This window comes from Amblyomma mixtum, chromosome 3 (genome assembly GCF_055824585.1).
Source record: "Amblyomma mixtum isolate Tamu chromosome 3, ASM5582458v1, whole genome shotgun sequence".
Taxonomy (NCBI): domain Eukaryota; kingdom Metazoa; phylum Arthropoda; class Arachnida; order Ixodida; family Ixodidae; genus Amblyomma; species Amblyomma mixtum.
The window spans coordinates 36,804,228-36,824,151 of NC_143014.1; the positions used below are offsets into that span (position 1 = coordinate 36,804,228).

The 19,924-nt window shown below is 45.2% G+C and overlaps 1 protein-coding gene across 3 annotated transcripts in view; it reads right to left on the bottom strand.

The window, feature by feature from the left end:
- Nucleotides 1–19,924, bottom strand: part of LOC149349666 (RRP12-like protein) — a 46,332-nt gene that overhangs the window by 2,262 nt on the left and 24,146 nt on the right. For all 3 annotated transcript variants that reach the window (XM_089578706.1, XM_089578705.1, XM_089578707.1), the window contains exons 22-28: nt 17,034–17,250; nt 13,987–14,144; nt 13,463–13,554; nt 8,356–8,523; nt 3,908–4,074; nt 3,656–3,769; nt 3,517–3,578 (exon numbers count right to left, since the gene is read on the bottom strand). In XM_089578706.1, the coding sequence (XP_089434832.1) occupies nt 3,517–3,578; nt 3,656–3,769; nt 3,908–4,074; nt 8,356–8,523; nt 13,463–13,554; nt 13,987–14,144; nt 17,034–17,250 (978 nt within the window). The remainder of the gene's footprint in view (nt 1–3,516; nt 3,579–3,655; nt 3,770–3,907; nt 4,075–8,355; nt 8,524–13,462; nt 13,555–13,986; nt 14,145–17,033; nt 17,251–19,924) is intronic.

Here is a 19,924-nt window from a genome sequence, read left to right on the forward strand (position 1 = left end):
GGAAAAGGCGGAAGCGAATATTCCTAAAACCACATCCGCAGGGATAGACGAAATTCCAATTAAGCTGATTAATGAACTTGGCCCAAGAAGCAAGGACGCGCTGATAAAAGCATTGGAGGCAGTCATAACAAATCAGCAAATTCCGCACAGCTGGAGACAGAGTAAAATGAATTTGATTTATAAAGGGAAAGGAGATAAGATGAACATAAAATCCTTCCGTCCGATTACGATAACATCTGTTATGTACAGGCTGGCAATGCAGGCGGTGAAATTAAAAATGCAGTCATGGGTAGAAGGGAATAGGATACTCGGAGAACTTCAGAATGGGTTCAGAAGGGGTAGGCGGTTAGATGATAGCCTGTTCGTGCTTACCCAATGCATAGAAATAGCTAAGGCGGAAAATAGACCTCTGTTTATAGCCTTTCTAGACATAAGCGGTGCATACGATAACGTGAACAGGGAACTCCTGTGGAGCATATTGAAAGATTTAGGTATTGGTGATGAGGTAATTGATTTTCTACAGGAAATCTACCGAGATAATGAAGTTGAAATTACATGGGAAGGGAAAAAAAGTACCACAACTGTAGGGGTGCACAAAGGATTAAGGCAAGGTTGCCCTCTATCACCGCTGCTGTTCATGCTTTACGTGATAAATATGGAAAGAAGGCTAGAAGAAAGTAATCTGGGTTATAATCTATCGTACAGATTAGGCGGAAATGTAGTTGAGCAGCGACTCCCGGGTTTAATGTATGCGGACGATATTGTACTGTTAGCAGATAGCCAGGAAGATTTACAAACTTTGGTTAATTGCTGTGGAGACGAAGGAGACGCTCTAGGATTCAGTTTTAGCGCAACTAAATCAGGTGTGATGATTTTTAACGATACAACTGATCAGGTGCTTACAATACAAGGCCACGAAATACCCAAAGTGGCCGAATACAAATACCTCGGGATATGGCTAAACGAAGGGCAGATATACACGGAAAAGCATGAACAGGCTCTTAGGGCAAAAGGACGAAGAGACGCCGGGATAATGAAACATAGGGCATTATGGGGGTACAACAAATATGAAGTACTAAGAGGTATTTGGAAAGGAATAATGGTGCCGGGACTTACTTTCGGCAATGCGGTTCTGTGCTTAAGGGCAGAAGTTCAGTCGAGATTAGACGTAAATCAGAGAGCTGTTGGAAGATTAGCACTAGGTGCCCACGGCAAAACCACAAACGAGGCAGTACAAGGGGATATGGGCTGGGCATCGTTCGAGGCACGGGAAGCTAAGAGTAAAATACTATATGAAGAACGCCTGAGGAAATTGGACGATAACAGATGGGCAGCTAAGGTATTTAAATATTTATACAGAAAGAACGTTGACTCACAGTGGCGGAAAAGAACTAGAAAACTAACCAGTAAGTATGCCGGTCATGAGGACGGAGAAAGAAAGAGCATTAAACGACAGGTTAAAAACGCGGAAGTTAAAAATTGGATGAATTCAATGGAAAAGAAACATAGTGTAGAACTATATCGATTCTGGAAAAGGCAGATCAGGAAAGAATTTTTCTATGATAACTCAAGAGGCAGTGCCCTACTTTTTGAAGCTAGATCAGGGTGTCTTAGAACGCGCAGCTACAAAAAGAAATTTAACGAAGAAGATGACACATGTGCAGTGTGTGGTAGATCTGTGGAAACAATTGAACACCTCATAATCAAATGTGATGGTATCCATCCGGATGTCGATGCAGGCACAGTCACTCTTTCTGAGGCCCTAGGGTTTAAAGATAACAATGGTCATGTAAATAAATCTGCAGTGGAAGTCAGCAAAAAGCGATTGGAGGATTGGTGGCTGAAAAGCAGAGATGTGGCATAAGGTTAGAATAGTAAGAAACCGTAGGCAAAGTTGATGGAGAATCTTAATGAGAATTGCCAACACAGTAAACAAAAAAAAAATAATAAATAAAGAAAAGCTGAGCATGGTGGCAATTGCCACCACCCCGTTTCAAAGGGGGCGCTCCTATCCATCCATCCATCCATCCATCACTCTTGTTTTCGTCCAAACATTCGCCAGAGTTTTGAGAACAGATGATACGTGCTATGTATGACACTGGATATGTTTTGCTTGGAAACCACTATACTCAAACGCGTAACCTTCATGTACACTTGTCAGCCTCAGATTAGTACTGTTTTCGGCTATTCGTCATTGCACTTGTACTTGCAAGACATGCCTGTGGTGACGATACCTGTACAGTCAAGCCCACTTATAACAATATTCAAGTGCCATGGAAATACCATTGTTATAACCATTAATTGTTATAACAGGGTTGTGCCAAAAAAGAAAGAAAGATGACAAACTTCACAGCATTTATTGACAGTAAATACCCGGAGGGGTTTGATTGTTCTAATGCCTGTAAAATCTCGTTAATTTGAACGTCGGGGGTTGGATAAATATTCATCATTCACCGATGACCAAAGCACCGCTATCACTGCACTGGCGGGAGCTTCGCGCACCTCCACGTCACAGGAATCAAGCCGGCTTTCTAGAAGTGATTCTTACTGGAAATTCAAGAAGCATTCAGAGCTAAGGGTGCGGGGAGAGCTGACAAGAGAAAAACTGCTGGCTGTATGCACGCGCACTGCACTGACTGATTGGGAGTACGCATGGCGCGCATAGCCAATGCAGCAATGCAGCAGCTCGCCTGACACAATGACGCCTGCCACCCTGGGACACGTGAAATTTGTGAAGCGGGGACCACGGGAAAGTTAGCGAAGAATAGAGCAAGATGGGGTAACTTATGCGCTGCTGGTGCCAGCCGTAGCTTGGAGCGGCGCACCTCTCAGAAACGTTAATAATGGACTGCTCCGCCAAGGCTCCCTACCACGCTCCGTACTTTCTTTCCTGCATGGGCCTTTTGCGCAGGGGAACGCATCCGTCGTTTCTCCTGCCTGTGTCATTGCGACACGAAGGCATCCTCGGCACGCCCGGTGGCAGCGTTTTCGAGTGCATGGTCCTGGGTTCTTTTGCTTTCACGGCGTCGCTGTGCCGGCTCAGTCCGTTGGTTGACCCACACGCGCGCACTTTTGTGTTGTAAGCATGATTTTGCTGGTGTGGTTGTAGCATTTCCATGTTTTTTTTCTATAATGGTTGACACTTGGTTACCAGATTTAATTGTTATAACAAATAATATGCCTTGACAGCATTGCTATAAGCAGTTTATTTTACCATAGAACATATGATAAAGCTGACAGTGCCGTGACTGAGCATTGTTATATCCAATATATTGTTAAAACCAGTATTGTTATAAGTGGGCCTGACTATTTTAGTTCTTGTTCTTTTCTACTTTACAAAAGCTTTGTTTAAAAGAAACTGGTCTCTTCATGGTTAGGAGCTGGTATATTCTATTGATACAAGCCAACTTCAATTTCTCCTCAGTGTCCCTTTAAACCTTTTTTAAGCAGTGTTCTCAGGATGCAACAATTCTGTTCCCACGATTCCAGGTAATTATATGGTTGACAGCCACTGACCTTGTAGTGAGAAAGTGCCTCCAGAAGATCGTTAGCTGCTTCTTCAGTGTCACTTGCTGGCTCTACAAAGAACAAAATTTGATGCTAATCAGTGAATTCACATAATGCCCACAGTCTGAGCCAATGACAAACCACTCACCACCTTTCTTTTGAGCTTTTGCAGACTCTGGATCCACAATAAGCAGTCGCCCATCATTGGTCACTTCAAAGGGACATTTCTCCTTGCTTTTCGGCGCTGCCTTGGGGTCAGTAGCTGTATGTGATAAGCAACACGTAAATATTACAATGCCTAGAAGCTACTAAGCACTGCTATAGGAACTATGTAAACACTGTTTTTTAATCTTAAGGCAAACAAAAAATGCCCCGACATTCATGAACACAGAACACATACACAGTATCTGTTTTCCAGCAGATGTGTCCAGGAAGTCGACGATGTCATCTTCTCCTTGCTCCTCAATCCATGCACCTGCAGCCACTTTGGTCTTTCTGCTTCCTTGGCTTCTGTTGGCAACTTCATCTGATTCATCTTCACTGCTGCTCTGCAAAATCTGCTCTATCCTAAAAGAAGATCAAAGGCAGCTTTCAATGGTCTTGTGCTTAACTTGCATGCTCTTGTACTTTCAGACAATACATGAAAGTAAACTTTTCTGTGAACTAGTGCAGTTTTTGTTTTAGCTAAGATCTACATTTTTATTTTTCGAGTGAGGTATTAATATGCCACCCAGAAGTTCAAACAGCATAAACTTATTTTAATGTGGGCCTTCCACTAATCAGCCCAAATGCAGGACAAAGGCCTCACCCATTGTTCTCCACTTACCCTTCACCACCAGCTGTTGCCACCCTCACAATCTCATCTCTCTTTGCGGCTCCCTGCAACATTTACTTTTGCTCGGAATTGCTCCATTACCCACACGACCATTGGTTTATCCGTTCTTTACATTAAATGCTTCACCCATGTCTTCTTGATTTCAACTAGGATATCACCTATGCAGGTTTAATGCCTTATCCGCCTTGCTCTTCACTACCTCTAATTACATGCGACTGCATTTCGCATTCCTTTAAGGGGGGATGCGGGTCTTGAGATCACAAAAAATATCCATCCTCAAAACTATCCCAAAGTGTAAAAAAAAAAAAAAGAATATTTTTGAGAGTCACGCAACCAAAGAACGAAACGAGAGATTTGAAATGACGTTCCACTCCACGCGATCCCGAACAGCTCTTCAACCGCCATTTTGCTTCCATTTAAAAGCTACTTACGCGCCCTTACGTTTAGCACTTTCTAAAGATGGCATCACAGCAATGCAGCCAATGCTAAAGCCATTTTCCTATGACTCAATCAGTGCACATAGACTAAGTCTTCTTACCTCTGTTCGTGATTTTACAAATACTAGCTCTGCCTAACAGGCTTTTTCTCTGGTTTGCCCTGGGAAATTGAAATGAGCTTGGTATCAATTTATTTGAGAGGAGTACAACTGTGCAGTGAAGCTATATTCACTAGCTTTTACATTTTATACCAATTTTGTAAATTCTATTCATAGGTTTTTTAGCAATATAGTTTTACTCAGGCAAATGTTAAAAACAGCATCACCACATAAAATGCACATTGGGTGATAAGATTCTGATATTTTTTATGTTAATGGCCTGTAATGAAAAGCCCAATTAAAACTCCTTAAAATCACATTCTCGGAGAGCTATTAAAAATCAATTTGCATATTCGGACTACATTAAAAAGCCCTACTTTATGGTAATTATGATAACGATCATACTGTAATGGTGTGGTGTCAATTGACACCGCAACACAAATATTCTGCTCCCACCTCTGTAACGGACGCATATGCTATTAATTTTTAACAGGACAGTTCTGGCGGAATCGCTGCTGCTACCAGCATCGCTGTTACGCGTTTTTATTCAGCTGCGGTGTCTAAGGAAGAAGACACAGCAGCATGATAGGCATGGGGTGAAGAAGCCAAGGCATAGCAAATTTGGAGATTTATATCTCACTAACCACTAATTCTATCCAAGCTCATATCCACGCCGTTAATATTCCTGAAAGCGTAGAAGCTGCGTTGCAACATTTTTGACATGTGCAATTTTGACATCACCAGGGCTGAACGGTTGCCTGTGGTGGCCGTTAAGTGGTTATAGGTAATCTTTCAGAGGAAGTACAGCTAGCCTTTTTGCGGATACTCCAACAGTGATGAGCTTGTTGGACTGCTGACATGAATATTCCTCATGGCAAATAGACAAAATACTATTAAAATTTTCACTATCCTAGAAGGTGACTGTTGGGATCGAGCCTGAAAATGACAATGCAGGCACCTCACACACTGCCGCTCATGCAGCAATGCAGTATGTTTGACTTTTCCTAGAAATTCTCTCTCATCTATCACCTGGAGAGAGCAGTGTGTTTTGTGGCAACTGCAAGATCAATCTATCCCTTACAAAGTAAAACGAACTTCTTTACAGTTATCCGCACTGCTAAATAAAGAAATTTTTTCATTCACTTCTGTGTTATGAATTTTGGTAATCAATTTCATTTCATTTCATTTTATTTCCTTAAAGGCCCCATGCCTGGGGTATTACATAAGGGGTGGTAACATAACAATGCGGTCCCTTTCGCATTTTGAACCAACCGAGCCCTAATGTCCTATAGTGACATACCTGTAAATAAATACTTGCACCACGAGCTTTAAATTTTTACTACAGTGAAAGCTCGTTAATTCGACCCCCGTTAATTCGGCAAATCGGATAATTCGACGCGCGCGCGAGGTCCCTACAATTATACATAGGAGTCTATGGGGCGAAACTCTCGTTAATTCGAACAAATTCTGCCGTGCGTCGGTTAATTCGACTTCACTCCGCAGCCCGCCAAGCCGGTGTGCCGAGAGCAAAAAGAAAAAAACACTGCCATGAGCGGCGCTACCGTACGGCTGATAGGCCATCCCTATGGTCATATCATCCATCCATCCGTCCATCCATCCGAGGAAGCGAGTTAGCGGCGGCCGAAGCGGCTGGCGTCTTTTTTTTTTTTTTGTGCTTTGTTGTGTCGCAGCAGTCGCTATCGCGGTTATTTACGGCGCCTTTTTTGGTAAATGCGCGCTTTGTCAGCGTGTTTACTGCGCTACTTGTTGTTGCTGTTTTGTTGCGACTGAGAGAAGGGTGAAAGGAAATCGCAAGGGATTGCCTACTGGCTCAGCCACCACCGCTGCCATGTGCAGATAGAGGAGAGTTAAAAGATCAGAGAAAAAGATAAGACACCCGTCCACAGTCCCCGTGCAGATAAGAGGAGAGTTAAAAGATCAGAGGAAAGATAAGACGGGCGTCCCAGTCCCAGCAACAACGCCGTCCCCGCGGACGCTGGTTGAAAAAACAGATAAGCGGGGAGCGGCGCTCCCTTCACCTCCTCCCCGCGCTGCTTTCCGGTGGGTAGCGCGCAGGGCCTGCGCGCCTCGCCTTCGTGTCCTGTCATCTGACGGAGGATGAAATAATTGAAGTGACAGGCGCTGACAACGACGACGATTTACGATTGTGAGCAGTTGCCCCAAATGCCGAAGTGCACGGTGAAAGAAGCCGCAGAAGCCTTGTCCGTGCGGGAGGACTTCTGTGAACAAATCCTTGACGGCGCGGCGCGTGTGCCACGGAGCACCTGGCAGCTGGTAGAGCTATCGTAGTCGCTCAAATTCGCTCGAAAAAGCGGACGGTGATTACAGATTTCCTTGCCAAATAAAGGTATACGTCCTGTTGCGGCAAACATTGTTTTTTGTTGTTCATTCGATAATTCGACATTCGGATAATTCGACAATTTTTCGCGGTCCCGTCAGTGTCGAATTAACGAGCTTTTACTGTATGTGGTTATGGAACCTTACACACTGTAAAAACAGAGCTGCTCTGCCATCGGCAGAGTGACACATAGCGATCGCCGAAACCAGAGAGTCCACATTTCCGTGGGCCTAATTTGCAGCTATGCTGTCTGACTGCACCTATTTATTCATGGAAACCTAAAAAACCAAATAAAAGTGAAAGCAAAGCCGCCACGCGACTGCCTGAAAGGCACTCCATGCATTGGTTGACTCCTCCTACCGTTAGCAGTGAATTAAAAAAAAGGCGGGAGCCAGGACATTTAATTAAATCGGCCGCACAGGACAATAATTCAATGTTTCTAAGAATGCTCGGACCATGTAGATAGAGTTCCCATGATAAAAGGATGAGTTCAGATTCCTCTTTAGTGCACCTTTAAATTGCCTATTACACCCAAAATGAGGTGGCATTTCTATATGCACCACCAAATGGCACAGTGAGCTATACAGAGGCTCAATGCGCAAGGAGCAATTTCATTACAATGCGAGAGTGTGGGAAATGTCCTGTGTGTGGACTCTCGGAAGATGCCCGACTATAATGGCACAGCACAGCAAAACAAAAGTTTTCCTGTAAATAAGAAATGACATACTGCCAAGTATACAAACCAACTGTGTAATGAAACACCTTGGAGAGTTGCATTATGGTCACAAAATTTTATTACAGAGGGTACACTTTCCTTTCAATGGTAGTTTGCTTAGCTGGTAAGAGTTTGTGCTTTCAGACAAAGCATAACATTAGCCTTTCGTTTCTATTAATAAAAGCATCACAGACAAGCATTTCACTTGCCAGTACATGGAAGAGAACCCGGAGAGTTGCAACATGTTCCTAAGCTACTGTGATCACAGCAAAGATCCTAAGATCACACTGTGATCACAGCAAAGATCTACAGGCTGCATGGGCTAATGACTTTCAAAACTTTGTCAAGCCGCTTGAATTGCAAAGCACTTCACAGCACAAAAATCAACAAACGCAGAAACTTACCCTTCAACACTGGCTTTTCCAGGTACTGCAGAGTTCGCCACATCATCTTCCTGCATCTCCTGCAGCTCTCTGGCCCTCTTCTTTCGTTTTTTGCGCTCCTCCAACTTGCGGATCCTTACAGCCAGCTTTCGGTATGATTCAGGCAGCAGTCCAACAATGTTCTCATACCTGGCAATCAAAACAGGTGCCATTAGGGGAGCCCCATGCAACCAGCTCACAGGAATGAATCCAGAACCATGGAATCCATTACAACTGCTGCACCATTAAGGAAGAACACAGGTGCAGAAAGCCGTACAGCATGCCAAATTAATGCTGTGAACATACATTGACCACATGGGGTTCTTCATAGGTGTTCATAGGTGCAATGGTCCCCTGGGCCTTTGTCAAGCTGTGTTCACAGCTTTTAGCCCAGGCCGACCAACCAGATTTTTCTGGTGAATAAACTGCTTTGATTGACTGATTGATTGTCACCCCTTTGCGGCTGACAGATGCTCCCATTGCAAACCCTTGTGCACATACGGCATAGAGCTGTGCCATGCCAATAACCTGATTTATCAGACCTTAGCTGCTGCCTATAAGCCAGCTGAAAATACAGCAGAACCATGCTGTTATGCTCCCAGATGCTGCGTTTTCCCAGCTGCTATGTTTTTGTGAGCCAGTCCTGTCTATGTTCCCATAGAGATGCATGCAATACGAACTCTGCTGTTACATTGCAATATCACCAATGTCACTTTGCGATAGTGCTTTACCACAAGCTGGCATTTTGACAGCTTATGTTTAGTGCGTCTGGAGGGTGAAGTTGCACCGGCCAAAGTGGTACTCCGACTCCATTGGCACTTGGCCGCCATAATGTTAGGTGGCTAAACGTAAAATCCCCATGGCCGGAGTGCATTGTATACACTGTGTAGAATTTCTGATGTTCCAAACACATGAGCAGTGACTATATACGCAAATACCACAGCACTGCCTGCACATCATCGACATCCCACTGTGAGCAGCGGCAAGTGGCAACGTGCACCCAAAGTCCCTCCATGACGTTTTCTGCTGACCAGGTAAAGTAGTGTCAACCTCCCCTCTCCCACACCTCTTCCCCCTCGCACAACTTTCAGACTTCTGGCCTTTGATGAAAGGAAGCGCTGCCATTTTGCTTCTACGTTCTCGGGGCAAGTTTGTGGCTGCGTTGCTTGGTTTGGTTTATGGGGGTATGACGTCCCAAAGCAACTCAGGCTATGAGGGATGCCGTAGTGGAGGAGGGCTCTGGAAATTTCGACCACCTGGGGTTCCTTAACGCGCACTGACATCGCACAGTACACGAGCCTCTAGAATTTCGCCTCCATCGAAATTCAGCCGCCGTGGCCGGGATCGAACCCGCATCTTTTGGGCCAGCAGCTGAGCGTTATAACCGCTCTGCCGTGGCGGGGTGTGGCTGCGTTGCATCACTGCTGTTTACATTTATCGCCATATTGCTGTTTGGAAGCTACGAAGCTGACCGACGCCTAGGGACAAGGATCAGATCCGATCGCAAAACAAGTCGGTTAGTCTTCTAGAGGCTGAGAAACAGCACAGCAGCGTGATAACACAAGGTTTGCTCGAACGCTGAAGTACTATGCATCGAGGCGATTGAGTTTCCTACACGCGAGCAGGTACAAATAGGACGCCGACTTGCGGCGGAAAACGGAAATCGGAACTGGAAAAGCCATATGCAGATATGGAAAGGAAGCAGTAGTGCACTTCAAAGTTTGGCGTTACTTAAAAAAGCGCCACCGCAACTGAGGGGCTTTACGTGCAGCCTGCCCATCGTAGACACCGTGAGTGGTGGCGCGTGGCCTGTACATCAGACGTCTCAATCCCCAGTTGCACGCTATGCACTAAGAGCAGCAAGCGGCAGCTATGCAGCCATAAATAAATCTGCACGTCTAAGCATGCCACAGTGCCCAGTATTTTATATTTATTTATTTATTTAAATACCCTAAAGGCCCAAGTGGGCATTACATAGGGGGGGAGGGCATGAAAACAACACAATACATATTGTTGGCACACAGTAGTTAACAAATACAAAGAATAACTATATACAAATTGCAAGTACACATCACTGCAGTCGCTGAAAGATACATAGGTTGAGCGTATAAGACAATGCTTCGACAATACTGAAAATATCACTGTGAATTTTTTAGGCCAAGGTGCGATGAAAGTTTTGTTTGGAAATGTGATAACTCAGTTTCAGAAACTATGTCAGCCGGTAACGAGTTCCACTCTGCCATAGATAATAGTAAGGGTGATGTTTGATATTTCAGTGTTCGTGCGAAGATGGGTTGCACTTTGTGGGAATGATCAGACCGGGATGAAACATGATGGGCAGGGGCGATGCGATCAGCTGTGAACGGGGAGCCATCGTAGTACAAGGAATGAAAAAACGATAAACGAGAGAACTTGCGTCGAGTGATAAGGTCGGGAATACTGATAGTTTGCTTCAATAATGACACACTGAAGGAGAAAGAGCATTTGCTCCCGTCCTTTCATAAATGATAAATAAAGCTTCATGAAGCTGCAAACATGAAGTTGTGTAGCAAAACTGAAAGTGAGTTTGCATGACTTTACTCAGCATATCGAGAGAAGAGATAAGGGATCCAAAACTAAATGTGATTTGCTTTATGGATATGTATGCATAGAAATAATATTTTGGACCTATTTCTTTAAGGAAATGTAGCTAGAAGCTCTAGTCCAACATAAAATATGGGTGAACGGCAATAATGCACTGGCTTCCCAATAAAGAAGAAACCACATTAAGGTCTAAAAAAACCGAAAGTAAAAAAAAGGTCCGAATTATCGAAAGGTCAAATAGTCAAAACGGCTAAAGAACTTTCAGAAACAGTTTTGCGTAGCAGCAAACTTAACTGAAAAAATAGGCAATGGTCATCTGCTTTAAGAGAAAACTGTGCAGCAATGATAATTTTTCGCAATTACGTCATTATGTACAGCATGCCCACTGCCACAGGTGTGATGCAGCACCGGTGGAGCCTCCTTAAAAGTGGAGGTGTCCATGTAAGAAGGCTTGACCGCACAAGCAGCTCATGACGAGTGCACGTTATTGGCATGGGTCCATGCGGTCAAAAGAAGGAAAACATTTTCACCCAAACGGCGAGCCGCCTTAAAAAGAAGAAAAAAGACCAGCGACATGCCAGTTATCGCCCGAACTCGCGCACAGCTGGGCTTGGCTCGCTCTGATAGCACCTCCATTCAACATGGAGCGAACTCCAGGTACAACAAACTTTCGTTTTGAAACATGAGAGTCCGCTGTACAAGTTTTGACAGTACAGTAAAACCTTGTTAAAAAGAACCCACTTAAACAGTAGTTTTCGTTTTAAGGGTAGAAAAGTCAAATTCCCGACTCTGCTCCCATTGAAAATAATGCATTTTGTATCCTCATAAACCGCAACAGCTTATCGTATACGTATCACTTAGCACGTACTGTTGCAGCACGGGACTATTACAAAACAACCATTGTGAAGAAATCACGGTGGTTGTGTTGTCCCGAAGGGCAGCCCGGCAGACTATTGCGACGCAATGACGGCCAAGTCATACAGCCAATGGATAATTGTAGCCCAGCGTAGCTAAGTCAAGCCGCAATGGTGATGAGCGCCACCCGTGGAGCTCTCTTTGCAACAAAAACTAACCAGGTAGTAGCCCTTCAGCAGAGTGTGTCGAGAGTTCGACATCCGCGTCTTGCTGAAGCTGGGACAGAAACACCAAGTGTTCAGAATAAGAGAAAAGCTGAAGATTTCGAATGTGGCATGAAGAAACCAGGAAAAAGAAAAAAAAAAGGAAAAAAAAGAAGTGCGCAAGTGAGGAGAGTAAATACGGTAAATAGGCGATCTTATGCTATTTCAGTTAAGCCATGCTACAGTTTAGTACACATACAGTAAAACCTCGTTAATTCGAACTCTGTTTATTCGAAATCCCGTGTAATTCGAAGGTTTTCGGCGGTCCCAACAGTTTCCATGCAAAATTTGCCAGATAATTTGAACAGCCAGCGCGCTCCTATCCGGATAATACGTAGGTTTAAACCGTGGCCTCCGTGATTCGCGAGAAGAAAAATGCGTTGCCAGTCTCTGAGGCCAGTATAGTTGAGTTGCCGGAGTGGCAGCCAGGCGGCACTGTAAATCAATTTTTGGTTTCCGGTGGTTTGTTGTGCCTCAGCGATCTGCATAGTCGAGTACTAGTCTCGGAGGCTAGCTTTAGTTGACAAAGCAACAACCAGGTGCCACTAGGTCACAATTTTTCTGGCTCTGTTTCCGTTGTTTGTCTAGCTCGTGGCAGGCGCTGCTCGTAGCGTTTTGATTGTTCGGTGCCACGATCAAACGTGTTCTGTGTTCAGGCGCATTTATACTCCGACGTAGCGCGCGCGCGCGCGCGGCACGGCGATGACCGCAGACGTGTCCGGCGGCTTCGGCGCACTCTGACCGCACCGTGGAGCATGTCTATTTCGCGCCGAGCGCGCCGAAGCCGCCCACCCAGAATGCACTGCGCACGCCTCCCGCACCACTCCTCCCCTCTACCCCCTTCGCCACTCGCCTCCTCTCCCAGGCGGCGTGTCGAACGAAGAACGTCCTGCGCTCGCGTCGGAGCTCCGCTCCAAGCAGTGCCCCTAATCAAAGGGTGGCAGAAGAGCGAGCGCCCCCCTCCCCTCCCGTAGCCACAAGTAGTAGTCGCATCGGAGCACCTGGCGTCGCGTCGCCGATCTGACGTATCCGACCACAACCGGCTCTCGCCCGCGCGCCGAGAACGTAACTACTGCGCCAAGCAGTCGTGCATCGATGACTACTTCAAGTGACCGTTTTTCAGGCAAAATAAAGGTGCAGTGTTGATGCAGCCATGTTTCGTACGTTTATTTCTCATTTTTCGTCGATTTTTGGTAATTCGAAAACCCGGTTAATTCGATGATTTTTCGCGGTCCGACGGACTTCGAATTAACGAGGTTCTACTACTTTTTACGAGCTCCAGCCAGCTATGGTTTAACAAGGTTTTACTGTATCAGTATCCCTCAAAGCTACAAGCTAGTAAAATTGAGGTATTGAAATGCAGCAGTAGGCGATGAACGAATACTCACCCAAACTTGCGAATCAGTTTGGCAAATATGTCTCTCAGCTTCAGGCGGAAGTGTTTCCGACAATCTTCAGACATACAGCACAAGTTGGGAATCTGATAGATAAATGCAACAGAATGCAGTTTGACTTCGCTTTTTACACGTACCTTGACTACACAAACAAAACACATATCCGTAAACCGCTGAACATATCTAAGGTTTATGAAGACAAGATTTAACAGGATATGGCAAAAAATGCATAGGCAGTCAACCTTTGCTGCATATGAAGCTATACTGGGTCCAGTGAAGTTTGAAAAATGCTAGATAGGATACAGCAACAAAATGAACAGGAACTGACACAATTTATTAGAGGGATTGTTCCGAGACTAGTGAGTGACACTAATTACAACTATGCAACAAACTTTCTTTACCGTGCAAAAAAAGAAAGAAGCAGGGGAGGTTAAATTTTATCTGCACTTGGTCTGCTGTCAGAGGCCAAGCTGTCTGCACCAGGAGCACAGTACCATCAGCACTTCCCTTAAACTTACCAGTTCTTGCAAATGCTCCGAGAGCTCTTCAGTGCTGAGGATCACAAACAGCATCCGCACAAAGTAAAGAGCTGCCTGCACTATCTCACGATTTGGTGAGGAAATGACAATCTGGACAGCCTCCATCACAGCATTCAGAATAGCTCTGCTGTAGGCACCTGCATTATAAAACAAAGCATTTGATGAAGATAAATTCAGGCCCTCTGAAGAGAATTGGCAGTTTCTGAACGGATATACATTACATTCAAAACGGAAAACATTTGTAAAGGCAAAAAGGCAGCACACACTTCTTAATTTGGAATAGATAAAAATGAAATTTGTGGTCTAGTTAATCTCCAGTACATCCTTGCTGAAGAATTTTGGGAGGCGCCTGCCAGTCTATGGCTTCAAGCTACAAATGACTGTTGTCCAAGTTTCATACTGGCTTTGTAGAACTCTAGTAAGGCTTCGTGAGGCCACTTTAATACAGCAGAGTTTCAATAAATGAAAGTCAGTTCAACAGAATCCCCACTTAAACGGAACGACGGCCCCAAGGTTTGTACTGACTAACCTCTGGTCAAAAATATTTTCTACTCTGTGGTTGTGAGGCATTGTTACCGCAACGAACGGCTGTAAGCATTTTTAAAGAACTCATTACAGTAAAACCTCAACGATACATTTTTTTAAAAGTGGAAAAAACGTATTATCCGGGAAAACATATGATCCAAACTGCTTCATTTTGAAAAATGAACTGTTCAATGAGGTACAAAGACATCTGTCGACAATTTCACTCCATAAATGATTATCATTTCTTGGCACAAGATCTGAACAGATCCTTTTTAGTGCCGCAGAATTTAGTACCCTTTGGCTCTGTCTTAAGGGGGGACCCTGGTCTTGAAAAGAAAATTTTATTAATCTAGTTATAGTCATAAAATTTTCAGGCCACATGTATTTTTGTGCGCTGATTCTGGATATGTCATTTGATTTCGTGTAAAACAATTCCTTGAGCAACTGTGCAATTTTTATGCAAGTATTTTGGAGAGAGCATATAAGAAAATTTGCTGCAGAAAACTCGCTGAAATGCATGCCATTGGGTTCTCTTGACACCAAGGAATGCAATAAGGGTAAAATTATCATTCTGGCTATCATAGAACTTGAGTTATAGAGTTTTGAAGTTGTCGCTTCAGAAATGAGAAGAAAAGTGTGTATTCCTGTTTGTGAAGTGGCAGCTTCAGTACCCTATAACTCAAGTTCTATGATAGCCAGGATGATAATTTTACCCTTATTGCATTCCTTGGTGTCAAGAGAACAAAATGGCATGCATTTCAGCGAGTTTCCTGCAGCAAATTTTCTTATATGCTCTCTCCAAAAGACTTGCATAAAAATTGTACAAGTGCTCAAGGAATTGTTTTACACAAAATTAAATGACATATCTAAAATCAGCACACAAAAATACATGTGGCCTGAAAATTTCATTACTATATCTAGATTAATAAAATTTTTTTTTAAGACCAGGGTCCCCCCTTAAGTGCTAAAGGAACTTCGTAATGCATCTATCAGCAATGACAAAAGTAACCAAAATATATTCGTCAGTTTAGAGATGCTTCGCCCCTTCGCATAAGTAATGCGGGGAAGCCACCACGCAAGCTGAATGCAGCGCACCAGGCACATCTTTCATCAAAATTTCTTGAGCATGAAGAGTCACCACTTGTGCAATCATCTGGTTTGGTTTATGGGGTTTAACATCCAAAAGCTACTCAGGCTGCAGTGAAGGTATCCGGAAGTTTCCTCCACCTGGAGTTGCAGACACATCGCACAGTACACCAGCCTCTAGAATTTCGCCTCTATCGAAATTTGACTGCCGCGGCCGGGATCGAAGCTGCGTCTCTTGGGTCAGCAGTTGAACGCCATAACCACTCAGCCACCGCGATAGCACTTGTGCAATCATCTATAGCAAAAAGCTCTGAAAGGCAATTTGCACCAGTGTAGTTATCAATGACAGATAACTGACTCTCAGCAACTCTATACCTCCTCTCCATTCGAACTGTGCTGGATATACTCCTACCGCACCCCTGCTGGACATCTGTCATGGTCCGACCAGCAACCAGTTCTCTGCTGCTCTACTTATGTTGGCACTGGCTAATCATGTTGGCACTGGCTAATCATGATGCTAAAGGAATGCAGCTAACTGCCCGGCTGCCATGCCTGGCGTGCCATTCTGCTTGTTCTCTGTATACTTCCCAGGTCCCTTTGAGGTTCCTTAAAGGGATGATTTTGAACGGCTGAATTACTTTTTTTGGCGATTGTGTGTGACAATCCTGTGTGGTCAAAAGTCACTAAAGCTTGTAGAAGGAATTGCTATCGCAACAACGGAAGTGGAAGTTTACTTTTAAGAACTAGGTTGACACGTTATCACCGAGCTCTCACGATGGGCTGAGGAAGAGAGTGGGGCGTCATGTGGTCTGCATACTGACAGCAGCAATGGAACTGCCACTCAACTGTCGCAGCAGCCAGGACATGATACATTTTCCCCCGACACAGATTCATGGTTTTGTGTTAGTCCTACATGCAGTTGATAAACCTTCTACACCGGCGAACTGCTCTAAGTGAGTGATGATAGTGAACAAACAGTGCTTGTACACCACAGAAGAAATCCTCCACATCGCATAAACTGAGCTGCTTATCCAACAATACCACCACTGTATCACGCCCCTGGCTTTTCTAGTTCATTCATTTTCAACTTTGACAGAGTGCAACTTTTACTGAACAGCCAGCTAGCTTTGCATGCCGAGGATACTGATCCTTTTTGGTTAAAACTGAATTCGATAACTGAATTCGGCATACTTTGATAGTTTTTTTTTTTTGTTTAAACCGAAGCCCCGCCCCTAGTTACAGGTAGGAGTAAAAATGACGTAACAGGAGTCAAAAGTCAAATGCACAGCTTGGATTGCAAAGATCAGAGTTTGAAAGCTGTGTCAGAGATCCTTAATACAGCGTCCAGGAAATGCACTGGTGTGCCATAACTTAAAAAAAAAGGGGGGGGGGGGGGCAGAACTTTGCCCAGACACCTTTGAACTCGTAGAGGGCAGTGGCCAGAGCCAGGATAGTGCAGCTGACTAGGTAGGAGCCACCGGTGAAACCAGCCGTCAGTTGAGACACCAGCTCCTTGATTGCCGCATCAGGATCGTCAGGTTGCCACCGAATCAGAGCCTTGCCGACGCCTATTACAATTTCGTAGGCTGCCTGGCGCACCTTGCCGGCGTTCACCTTGATGCATAACACCGCCTGCATCCAGATTAAGCCATTTGAAAACTGCTGGAAATTGCAACACAGTAAAAGCTCTTTAAATCGAACTGCATAATAATGCCAACATGCCAACATAATACAGTCGACGACCGAAAATTCGGACGCCTGATTTTTCAGACATGCTTGATTATTCGGACTTTTTCGCGGCACCGTGACATGGCCCATAGAGCCAATGTATAAGAGCGCTTAAAATTTCGTACGCACCGCAACTGACCACCCGATTTTTCGGACCTCGTTCACCCTCGCCGCCAGTACCCAAGCCACCATATAATGTGTACAGTGGAACCTCATTAACTCAAACTGCAGGAGAGACCGAAAACTTGATTAAAAAAAACGAAATTCAAGCTTAAAGGGAGCCTCTTAACTTGCGATGCTGAAATTCTGCGCGATCCGGCACATTGCGCTCGCGCGGTTTCGAATTCGTACTGTTCTTGAATGTCTTCCTCCGCACGAACTTGAACCAGTCTCAGTTCACGGAACTCATCTGTGCCGACTCTTTCGTCCCGAATACGGAACGCGAATACGATCGCGGAGGCTACGCGTGCGCCGTGGCCTCCGCGATCGAAGCGCGCTTTTGCCGCTGGAGCAGATCGCGGTGGCCACGCGCGCGCACTGGAGCTTCCAAGTGCCGTCCATGGATGGCGCCCAAGGCCGTGATGATCATCAACTTTTTTCTTCGCCGCGATTTTTCGCAATCCACATCGCCATCAGTATCGCCAGCTCCAGCCTTTTGTGGCTTGTTAGTGCATTTGCCGGAATAGTTGTGGTTGTGGCTTTCACGTGCTGCCGCCGAGCGTTGCAGTTTTAGCCCAATGGGCAAGCACCTTAATGGCTACACGGCTGGGAGTTAGCTCTCGAACACGGCAAGCGTGCGGCGGGCGGGAAATTCGATGTGGCCGAGAAGTGTGTCCGATGATGGTGCAACCAAAAGAGAGACACATGCTGCAAAAAGCGCGCTTTCCGAGGCAAGCCGTGCGAGTTTCCCGAACTGGAAGAAGAGCTGCTCTGCTATGTGATGGAAGTGCGGAACAACGGCTACGCATTGACAGCGGACATACTTGCGTGGCTTTTGGGATGAGCGTGCGCGAGCGACGACTGAATGGAGAATAAATGTCGCTCATTCCCTGGTTGGTGTGTTTTTACTTTACAAAAAATTTTTTTTCGCACATCGCATGTATAGGCCTCCCCCTGAAAATTGGCCCTCGAATCTGGAAAAAAAGAAATTGCGGCCCTTATATGCGTTCATACGCTAAGTCGTGTGGCGAAATATAGTCATGAGGAGCTTTAGAATGTGTGCAATACAACAGGCCGCTTCCTCCGGCATATTGGAAATAAGTTCGTGATTTTTTTGGTGAAATTTGATTTTCCGGACTGCCCGATTTTTCGGTCATTTTCGCGGTCCCTAGAGAGTCTGAAAAATCGGTCGTCGACTGTAATGCCAACATGATGCAACGAGTACATCACCTCCTACACAAAACCGAAAGCTTCCATCTGTTAGCTTTGCGCATGCCAGCAACACTGCAATGTGCCTCGTCTGCTGTACCTCGGCACTGGTTGTGCCATCCATCACAGTGGACGGAGGCCATGCAGCATGTTCGTTGCTACACACACACACACACACACACACACACACACACACACACACACACACACACACACACACACACACACACACACACACACACTTTTACTGTGTCCGTAGTGACATGTGTGAAACACTGATCCCTCTCTGCAACTGTTGCAACTCCAGTAAATGACTGGTAACTGGACTCATCCTTAAACTCGAGTACTACACTGCCATTTCACCATCACAAGGCCTTTGATAGTGAAGTGTACAAAATGAGCAGGCCAGGCAAAGGCCACCTCAAACTGACAGCAGCAGGCAGCTCGTGTGGAGCGCAGCTCCGAGCTGCCCGCTGTCGGCAGAGTGCCAGATCTTCAGAGTATCTCAACTCAGAATCACGTGGCGCTTGCCAGTAAACAGGTCTAGCAGCCTGATTAATCCGTATCATCCATACTTTCAATGCATTGTGTATTTGAAGGATTCACCAGGGCTGCACTAATTCGTCTAAATTGCGTGTCACAACATACTAACAGGGGGACGCGTAATCGCGGCGGTGCTATAGTAAAAAAATTTTACGCAATAATGCAGGTCCCGTGTAAGGGCCACACCCCGTCAAAACCGGGGAAAAAAAGTGCAATCCTTACACAAGTATATATAGTATGTAGACCAATTTGGCATAACAATGTTAGTGTAAATGAAACAAGCAGCTCGAGGCTTTTCAACACAATGAACCCCTACACCTCCTGGCGATGTGATTTGCAAACCTTTCATTACTCTGCCTCAATTTCCGCGTGAAGCGATATCAGAGGAATTATATTGCACGCTCATCCCAAAAGAAGCCGCGCAGCATGTCTGCTGTCAACGCGTAGCCGTTGTTCCGCACTTCCATCACATAGAGGAGCAGCTCTTCTTCCAGTTCGGGAAACTTGCATGGCTTGCCTCGGAAAGCACGCCTTTTGCGGCTTGTGTTTCTCAGTGCCCCCTTTTGGCTGCACGATCATCGAACGCACTTCTCGGCCACGTCGAATTCCCTGCCTGCCGCACGCTTGCTGTGTTCGAGAGCTAACTCCTAGCCGTGTAGCTGTTAAG